Genomic DNA, 10,890 nt, shown 5'->3' on the forward strand with positions numbered 1-10,890 from the left:
AGGAATTTGTTCTTAACTGACTTGCCAAATAAAATAATTGAAATGCATTCCAGGTGACTACCTCATGAATCTGGTTGAGAGAATGCCAAGAGTGTGCAAAGCTGTCATCAAGGCCAAGGGTGGTTACTTTGAAGAATATAAAATATATTTTGATTTGTTTAAAACTTTTTTGGTTACTACATGATTCCATATGTGTTATTTCATAGTTTTGATGTCTTCCCGATTATTTTACTATGTAGAAAATAGTAAAAATAAAGAAAAACACTTGAATTAGTACATTTTGACTGGTACTATATATATAAAAAAGGGATGGTACAGCATCTAATGTACATATTGATTTAATACATTACAGTAATATACAGTACATAACAATTTGAAATACACTAATATATCAACACAATATAATAAAATGCTGAGGGATTTGATGCAATTCCAGAAATTGCACCGCTGTTACAAAATATGAACTTTCTCTGGTTATCCCACTATATTTAAATGATTTTGAAGAAGCTGCACATTTCTCATACTTTGATTCTAATGCACACAAAAAAAACATTTTGACCTCAGTTTTTGCCCTGCTAGAACGGTTGCATTTTGGATGTCATTACATCTGCCACTAGATGGCAACCTAATACATAGAATACTCCATTCTTGACAGTGTTGTACTGACATAAAACAGTAAAATTCCTCACAGAGGTACACACAGAATTTAAAAAAAGGTGTGCCTGTAAGAATATCAAAAGCACATGAGTTGCATTTTGAGGCAACTACGTTTCATCCTATCAGAAAACCACAGAGCTTACTTAGGGAGTTAGTGAAGTATGATTTATGTACCCTAACAATATTGAAATGCTGAAAAACATGTAAAATGATAGTCTGCGAAAATGTAGACAGCATTTGGGTGGGAGAAATGATTGTCTCTCCACCATTGTGAATCTGAATATCAAAAGACAAATGGTTGGTTCTGAAGCTGCTGTGTATCCAGTCTGGATATTATATAGTCCCACAGTCCCAGCGTTTGTGTCCGTCAGTCCTGGCACTATCCTCTGTCTCTGTCTGTTTGTTGGACCAGACCAATCATCATTAGGCTATATGGAGGATGGCAATAAAAGTGTCCCAGACACCTCTCTGCACAGCGGTGTCTAAGCCGCTTTCCTCCCTCTGCTCACAACTCACAGCGGTCATCAATGCTCTTGTAGCGGTCCATGATCCTCAGCACGTCCTCCAGGATGGACGGCCCCAGGTCCAGATCCAAGCCCATCAGGGACTCTGAGCGGGAGACGCCGGGAGAGAACCTAGGGAACACGGTGGGCGACTCACTCCACTCGCTCCCCAGGTCCTCATTGCTCAGGCCAGCATCTGAATCCAGGCTCAGCCCCCTCCGAGGGTCCAGGGGGCCACAGCTCTCTGACATGGAGTCCTCTGAGGAAACCTCTGAGAAGGAGCCGGAGGAGGGCACCATGTGCCTGAAGGAGGCAGAGTAGCTAAGGTTGTGGCAGGGGTCCATGTAGCAGCCGACACCCTGGTCACACACAGAAATAGAGTAATGGTTCTGCTGGTTTTGGTTATGGTTGTTTGGCTGAGGTTGGTACTGTTGCTGCTGGGACGGGGGGGTTGAGTCCTCCAGGTGAAGTCGAGGTGGCTTGGGCGGGGCCTGCTCATGGGCGATGAACACAGGCATGGAGATGGTGCTCTTCAGCATGCTGGTGGAGTGGTGGTAGGGATTGCGGTGGTTGTTACAAGAGTGGTTGGATCCTTTGTCGTTCATGGGGTAGGCCTCTTCCAAATGCCTCTCCATACTGTGGGACCGTGGTAAGCCGTTCAGGGAGGGCAACATGTCCATCTTGCCCTGCAAAAAGCCCACGTCTCCGAACATGTCGCCCTCCCCCTCCGGCCCGACATGGGCACTATGGCGCATGTCCCCTAGCGGGGGGCTAATCATGTCGCTGGACAAGACGTCTCGCAGCTTGAGCTTCTTCCCCCACTTTGGTGTGGTAGTCTTTAAGTACATGGGCGTCTTGGCTGGCATTCTGTTTCCCAGAATTCAGTGTGTGAGGGGATCGTCTATCAGTAATAAGATTTGCACCTCCTTTTAATGATATGCCAGACAAAAGTGATTTTTATTGCTTATCCTTGTCCTTACTTTGTCCACTTCCTGGTGATCACAGTGGCATGTAGGCCTTGACCGGAGATCAACACACTCTCAAAAAGTCACCATTATTCAGTAAGGGTGGTGGGTGTTCCAGCTTCAAAGCCTCCCTTCTTCCTTATCATTTAGCCTCTCTGAAGATGAAGAATCCTTTGTCTGCCTTTATGTCTGCCGATTCTCTGACGAGGCTCAGTTGCTTTGGGAATGTGGCATCAAAACGCTAGGCTTGGAGGTCTGTGGAGACACAGAGAGAAAGACAGAGAAAGATTTACACCCTTGGAGCCAGAGGACAGAAAATATAAGGGGAAACACTTCAAGAATCTGTGTTTGCTGAGGGGGACTGGCTGAAACCACACAAAATGCCTTTAGTTTAACATGGCAGATGATGTGTGCTGATTTGAGGTTTGTGTGGGGTTTTGCAGTGAATCACACATTAAATCATACACCCTCAGGAAATCATTGCACATTCCAAAGACTTGCTAGACTTTTGTGGAAACACAATTTGCCAAGGAAGTTGTTTGTTCAAAAGATTTTGTGTGCGTCTCCCTGTGTGGTAACCTGTTATCAGGGCCTCTTTGTGGTTCCGTTACTGAGAAAAACATTGCGTATTATACAGCTGTGTACATACTGAGGGAGCAAGAGAGATTATCATACAAAACTAACACTTTACATACAAAACTAACACTTTACATTTACATACACATTTAAATGCACGTTAACTGTAGACTTTTTCTTCAAAGTCCATTTGGATAACAGACATTAAAAAAATCACGATCATCATGATCTGTTGGCTTTTGCATAGCATCCTTATTTCCACATTTTGTTACGTTACAGCCATATTCTAAAATGTATTAAATTGTTTTTTTCCTCATCAATCTACACACAATACCCCATAATGACAAAGTGAAAAAAAATTCTAGACATTTTTGCTAATTTAAAAAAATTAAATGAACAGATATCACATTTACCTAAAGTATTCAAACCCTTTACTCTGTACTTTGTTGAAGCACCTTTGGCAGCGATTACAGCCTTGAGTATGACGCTACAAGCTTGGCACACCTGTATTTGGGGAGTTTCTCCCATTCTTCTCTGCAGATCCTCTCAAGCTCTGTCAGGTTGGATTGGGAGCATTGCTGCACAGCTATTTTCAGGTCTCTTCTGGAAGGTTCTCCCATCTCCACACAGGATCCCTAGAGCCCTGTCAGAGTGAACATCGGATTCTTGGTTTCCTCCCTGACCAAGGCCCTTCTCCCCTGATTGCTCAGTTTTGCTGTGCGGCCAGCTCTAGGACGAGTCTTGGTGGTTCCAAACTTCTTCCATTTAAGAATGATGGAGGTCACTGTGTTCTTGGGGACCTTCAATGCTACCTTCTCCAGATCTGTGCCTCAACAAAATTGAGGAAATTGGGGGCTCCTGAGTGGCGCAGTTGTCTAAGACACTGCATCTCAGTGCAAGATGCATCACTGCAGTACCTGGTTTGAATCCAGGCTGCATCACATCCGGCTGTGATTGGGAGTCCCATAGGGCGGTGCCCAGTGTTATCCGGGGTAGGCCGGCATTGTAAATAAGAATTTGTTATTAACTGACTTGCCTAGTTAAATAAAGGATAAATACATTTTTAATATCCTGTCTCAGCGCTCTATGGACAATTCCTTAAACTTCATGCCTTTGGTTTTAGCCCTGACATGCACTGTCAACTGTGGGACCTTTATAGACAGGTGTGTGCTTTTCCAAATCATGTCCAATCAATAGAATTGACCACAGGTGGACACCAATCAAGTTGTAGAAACATCTCAAGGATGATCAAGTTAACAGGATGCACCTGAGCTCAATTTTGAGTCTCATAGCAAATGGTCTGAATACTACATAAATAAGGTATTTCTGTTTTTTTGTTTAAAATACATTTTTTCAAATTTCCTAAAACCTGTTTTCGCTTTGTCATTATGGGGTATTGTGCATAGACTGCTGAGGAAATTGTTTTATTTAATCAATTTCAGAATAAGGCTGTAACAAAATGTGGAAAAAGTCAAGGGGTCTGAATATTTTCCGAATGCTCTGTTGATACAAAAGTATGTGGACACCCCTTTAAAAATAGTTGTGCCTATTATAGCCACACCATTTGCTTACAGGTGTATAAAATCGAGCACACAGGCATGCAATCTCCATAGACAAACATTTGCAGTGAAATGGCGTTACCGAAGAGCTCAGTGACTTTCAACGTGGAACCGTCATAGGATGATACGTTTCCAACAAGGCAGTCAAATTTCTGCTCTGCTCGAACTGTCCATGTCAACTGTAATTGCTGTTATTATGAAGTGGAAACGTCTATGAGCAACAACGGCTCAGCCGCGATGTGGTAGGCCACTCAAGCTCACAGAACTGGGCTGCCGAGTGCTGAACTGTTCGTCGGGAGCTTCATGAAATGGGTTTCCATGTCAGAGCAGCCGCACACAAGCCTAAGATCACAATGTGTAATGCCCTGGTGTAAAGCTCGCCGTAATTGGACTCTGAAGCAGTGCAAATGCGTTCTCTGGAGTAATGAATCAAGCTTCACCATCTGGCAGTCCGACGGACGAATCTGGGTTTGGCCGATGCCAGGAAATACTACTGTAAAGTTTGGTGGAGAAGGAATAATGGTCGGGGACTGTTTATCATATTTCAGGCTAGGGCCCTTAGTTACAGTGAAGGGAAATCCTAATGCTACAGTATACAATTACATTTTAGATGATTCTGTGCTTCCAACTATGGCAACAGTTTGGGGAAGGTCCTTTCCTGTTTCAGCATGACAATGCCCTTGTGCACAAAGCGAGGTCCATACAGAAAGGGTTTGTTGAGATCGGTGTGGAATAACTTAACTGGCCTGCACAGAGCCCTGACCTCAACCCCATCGAATACCTTTAGGATGAATTGGAACGCCGACTGCGAGCCAGGCCTAGCCTCCCAATGTCAGTGTCCGACCTCACTAATGCTCTTGTGGCTGAATGGAAGCAAGTCCCACAGCAATGTTCCTACATCTAATGGAAATCCTTCCCATAAGATTGGGTCTGTTATAGCAGCAAAGGGGGGATCAACTCCATATTAATACCTATGATTTTGGAATGAGATGTTCGACGAGCAGGTGTCTACATACTTTTGGTCATTTAGTGTAGTTCGTGGCTGTGCTCTAAGCTGACTCACTGATGATACCGCTTACTGCATTCAGCTGATGACATTATCGTTAATTATCTCAGTTAATGGAATCGCCACCAATCCTAGGACTTTACGCCTTCTGAAAACCTTCTTCTTCAGGAGTCACGTGTTTAAAAGTTAAAACAATGTGAATGTCTAATAAGAATTGAGGGGATTTGTGTATGAATCATATCCTGTATGAGTTATAGTACTATTGTCTCACATGATATGTGTTGAAATGTTACACATTTTCTACTGCAGCCAGTCGACTCCTGGCATCTCTAACCATCATGTGAATTTTAACACGCTAGCTTCACATATAAAGCTGCTTGAGATCTTTGTAAGAGGAGAGGTGCTGCGACTTGTTGGTGATGATTTTCACAGTGTTAATTGACTGCAGAGTCCTTGGCCACATAGTGACAAGGTATTGTGTCATTGTGTAGAGAAATCAGATGGGGGCTGATCGTGAAAGTACTATACCATTTCTGCAACACACCATCAGATAAGATACAAACAGCCCACTATTCTCTGAGACAGAGAGATTGAATTCTCCTTCTTGAGTTGGAAGTAAACAATATTTCACCCTTATATCTCTATATTATGTGTCTGTCAGATTGTATGCAGGGAAGTGAATCTATAAACATGCCGGTTGTCAAACACAATAGGGATAAAGTGCTGGGCTGGCCCATGCATTCTGACAGTCCTTGCGCTGCATGACAATGATGTCCTGCTCCACTCTTTATTTAACTAGGTAAGTCAGTTAAGGACAAATGCTTATTTACAATGCCAGCCTACCCCGGCCAAATTGTGCACCGCTCTATGGGACTCGCAATCACAACCGGATGTGATTCAGCCTGAATTTGAACCAGGGACTGAAGTGACTCCTCTTGCACTGAGATGCAGTGCCTCAGACCGCTGCGCCACTCAGGAGCCCTAGGGTTTTTATTCAGGCCCTGTTCCTCACTTATTTATGGTGACAGACTTACCCTAATTTCATCACAGAGGAAATTTTATCAAACACACACACACTCACAAACACATACAGTCACACACACACACACACACACACACACACACACACACACACACACACACACACACACACACACACACACACACACACACACACACACACACACACACACACACACACACACACACACACACACACACGTACATACACACACTACTGATAAGACAGTTGGATGAAAACTGACAAAAATGTTGATTTACTCATCACAACTGTGAAGTGACAGATATTCCTAAATATAGCTTGTTAATTCACCTATTAATGGTGATATTTAAAGTTTGAATGCAGCCATTTAAAAAAAATCTCAATATCAAATCATTTCTGGGTAACAATAAAGTATATTACAGTGATTGTGTTCAATTAAAATGGTAAAAAAAATAAACAGAAATAGCTTCTAAGCAAAGAGCAATTTCCCAAGCAAGAATTTGGGGAGTGGGCTGAGTGGAGAGGGGGAAACTGAAAACTAGCTGTAATTGGCAAAGAGGTTTGGAACTCAAATTCTTATTGGTCAATTAACTCATTTACACCTGGTGCAGCAAAGGGGGGAGTGAGTGGTCGTGATTTATTGTCTGTGTCCAGTGGGTGGGTTGTACGGACACAATGTCACGTTATCTTTTGTCAAACAGCTATTACACTAAAATGGCATTATCATCCTTTTCACAATTTCTAAGTGTATTTCCAAACTCATAGTGTGGAAATATATATAAAACACAGGAAAATCACGTTTCTGATTGCAATGGGCCTTTAAAATATATATATTTTTATGATATATTTCGTTATTATTTTCCTGGACACATATGTAACATTGTTATTCAAGTCAAACATCTGTTTGTAGTTTCCGCCACATATGGTCTCAATTTGCGTTGTGTATCAAAAGGTTATACCATTATACCGCCAGTTCCGCACTCCTTGTTACATCTCTAATCGAACAAGGAAAGTAGATATTAAGAAATTGTGAATCATTCCTTGTCCTGAAATTCGGCCATCCTAATGGCACGTAGTTCCCCTAAACAGAATGCCTTTTGAGTCATACGTAATGTGGTTGACCTTTTGCTTAGTTTTTCTCTCTTCTGGTGACCAATGTGTTTTTGCAATATAACCAGACCAACAAAATAACCCAATGCCCAATCTATTAAATAATGGTAATAGTGTATTTTGCAGTGGGCGTAAGACATTATTCAGACGTTTTGGGAAAAGGGAATACTCAGGCTATTGCGCAAATGTATTCCCTGTCAATTGTAGCATCATTCATCTATGTTGTGAATATTGCTGTGTATATTCTGTAGCCTACCTAGACCGTATAATTTACTCATGGCAGCAGTGAATTCAATCCGTTCAATGTTGATGAGGTAATGCCTAAACATCTAAATGTATGGCCAATGTAATTTGTCATCTGGTTTGTGGAAAACAGATTTCTGGGTTTGACATTAGATTGCAAATCAAATCTTATTGGTCACGTACACATGGTTAGCATATGTTAATGTGCTTAAGGCGAGACAGGCTCTGATTTATTGTCGTGATTAAGGTCCCAGGTTCTTGTGACCTTGAGTAACAGAGTCTCACTCAGACCCATTTGTTCCTTCCTGCCCACTGGTTGAATCAACGTTGTTTCCACGTCATTGAAATTATGTTGAAATTATGTTGAACCAACGTGGAATAGACGTTGAATTGACGTCTGTGTCCAGTGGGTGGGTTGTACGGACACAAGCCTTATGTAATATTTAGGCTCTGAGATCATCCAATTCCCGGACATCCCCCAGTTAACTATTTGGTAGGCTACCACTGTATACCTGCTAATCCCCACACACACAACTCGGCTATTTTAAACGCGATTCTTTTCCAAGAGAGCAATGCATAAGCCCACAAACGGTTTACGTTCGTAGGCATATAGGACACACGCTTGAAGGAGTATCCGTTCAAGTTTATTCAAGAGGCCATTGATTAGGGTATACCAGATGGATACTATAAACGGCTGTAAATAATGGGATGATGTAGGCTACATGATTAAATGATTATAAGGAATATACCCAAACAAAAGTACGAACACGTTTATAGCAAACAGCTGACTTTAAAGTGGCCTTCTCACCGACTCATTTTGTGAGGGTCGCGTGGCTCACACTGGATACTTTTGTTAGTGGAAAACCCTGTTATACATAAGCTTTTAATCTTCTTAAAATATTAGATCCCTCATAATCAGATGCAGAACGTGGTTCCGAATTTTTCGAATTGTATCCATGTTACCAATTTACGCACATTTAAGCTGCTCATCTCATGTGAATAAGTCATTTCAACACATTTTGATTTTGGTATTAGTAATAAAAAAAACAGCGGTATAAACTGATTTCTAATTTGCAAGCATGCAGGCTGGTGAAATAGAACCGATGTATTATTATAATTTAGGTGAGAGATATTCGGACACAGGACGGACAAGTGACAAAAAGACTTGGAAAGTAACTGTTTTAATTTCGTAATAATAGTCTAACAGAAGTAAATAATACTTGCCTACCTTGTACACGAATAGCTATATTTCCACAAGGAATAAACACGGAGCTGTCTGTCTATAGTCCACCGTTAAGGCGTCAGCTTCTCTCGTTAGTATAAGAACAGGTAAACCTCTTACTGCGAACTGTTTCTGAAGTCGAGGAGCCTCGCAAGAGAAGGGAGGGGACGTGATGGTTGTGAACGAAGAAAGTGAAAGGGGATCCTGTGAGGCGCGCTCTTGGACGCAATTAACTCATGGTAATGTATTGTAGGCTAAATAGCAAGCAGCAACAGATTATTAAAAAACAAATTGAAAGTAAATTCATCACACAGACTATTAAATCTTTGGCTAAGCATAAAACAACCGTTTTTAATGTTCGGTGAAGCACAAACACAGTTGATGTGCACATTCTGCATATGGGTCAACCAATTAAGCATAGGCCTAATAGTTTTGAGCAGGGGCGCAACTTTGGTTTTAGGAGTGGGGGGGACATTATTTTTTATTGCATATTTTATCCATTCAGATAAACACTCTAAACAGCCTACCTAACTGTTCGGAAGCGTCCTCGTGGTCCTAAAGCACAACGTTGCCTTGTTTTGTATCACATTCAAATGACAAAACTGGGGAGGGGGGGACGCAATTTCAGAATCTGGCGGGACAGTGAATGTTGCGACCCTGGTTTTGAGTATGTGATATTGTGAAAGTCAACGTTTAAAATGGATCTGTCATTGCTTTTCCCATCTCTGGGGAACTGTCATGATGGCCAAGAAGTACCTAGGCAGGCCTACTGTCCCGCCAGATAATTAATCATCCAATGGCTCAATGGTTAACTCTGAAAGTGATGTGACAGCACTGTTCCCCAGACTTTACCTGATGGCCCCATGCACAACAATTTGGACACGGTCCAAAGACCTGCAATTATATTTCTGTTCAGTGTAGTATGATATATTAAGTTCTACTGCTTTAGTATGAAATGCTGCCTTTGACTGCTTTAGTGTGATATGCTACATTAGGTCAGGGGTTAAAGTTAGGGTTAAGATTAGAGGTTAGGTTAAAGGGTTAAGGTTAGGTTTAGGGGAAGGGTTAGCTAACATGCTAAGTAGTTGCAAAGAAGCTAAAAAAAGTAGTAAGTATTTGAAAAGTTGCTAATGACCTAAAATGCTAAAGTTGTCAGTGAGGAGATTCCAACACGCAACCTGTGGAATGCTAGACATTTGCATTATATGCCCATCCACCCCGACCAACTTCCCTCCTTTCATTTTAATAAAATTTAATACGTTTTGCTCTGAGACCAGTCTGAAACGTTAGGTCTTCAGGAGTCATAAGGACAGAAGAGCAATAACTGATTTGCGGTCCTTGCATTATGCGTGCAAGGTAGATTCAAAATATTTGTTTCACGTTCAGTATTGCCGTTTGGGCGGGTCTGCAAGACAGACATTTTGTTCACTGAATTGACTTCACACTGTAAAATTACTTGCAGGCAGAACAACCGCAAAACATTCTACAAAATAAATCCTCATTTAACTTTTATGGTCTTGTAGTTTAAATGCTCATTAAAGTTAAACTCAAGAACTTGAGAGTGGAATTGTTTACAGGTTCCAACACACACACACACACACAGACACACACACCATACTACAATTCCAGCCTTTGAAGTGCTGAGAGAATCTTTACACAAGATAAGAAATGACACAGGCCAGGGCAATAGACTGATAGTAAATGTGGATAGATCAAAGAGAGTACAAGCACTCTACAAAACGGGAGATAGTTATGAAAACGGTTGAGTAATTGGGGACACAGACAGGGTGGGGTAAAGTCAAGAGGACCCCCTCAAAGGTTGTGTGGGTCCTGTCACTCCACCCTCTACCTCCACCCCCGACCCTGCCTCTGTCTGTGGACCTTCTCTGCCTGTGCTGCTGGGTTTATCATATGCTGCAGTCCTTTCTTGCTGTGTGGGTTCAACAGCTGGCCAGCTCTCACAGCACAGAGCTGAATAGGGCTGAATGTGGGCCTGGTCACAGCTACAATGACCCCTTCCAATCTTGGTTCCCCTCACGACCCCAT

At 42.0% G+C, this 10,890-nt stretch overlaps 1 protein-coding gene across 1 annotated transcript; it reads right to left on the reverse strand.

Moving 5' to 3' along the window:
- Positions 1-322: 322 nt before the first annotated feature.
- On the reverse strand, positions 323-9,021 carry LOC118384190 (cdc42 effector protein 2-like). Its single transcript, XM_035770519.2, has 2 exons — positions 8,851-9,021; positions 323-2,380 (listed from the first exon to the last, which is right to left on the reverse strand). The coding sequence occupies exon 2, from the start codon at positions 2,024-2,026 to the stop codon at positions 1,163-1,165; it is 864 nt and encodes a 287-aa protein (XP_035626412.1). The 5' UTR covers positions 2,027-2,380; positions 8,851-9,021; the 3' UTR covers positions 323-1,162.
- Positions 9,022-10,890: the final 1,869 nt, after the last annotated feature.

Source organism: Oncorhynchus keta, chromosome 1 (assembly GCF_023373465.1).
Source record: "Oncorhynchus keta strain PuntledgeMale-10-30-2019 chromosome 1, Oket_V2, whole genome shotgun sequence".
Classification (NCBI taxonomy): domain Eukaryota; kingdom Metazoa; phylum Chordata; class Actinopteri; order Salmoniformes; family Salmonidae; genus Oncorhynchus; species Oncorhynchus keta.

Excerpts from the sequence above, each read along its gene's own strand:
- LOC118384190 (XM_035770519.2), bottom strand. The coding sequence starts at position 2,026 with ATGCCAGCCAAGACGCCCATGTACTTAAAGACTACCACACCAAAGTGG.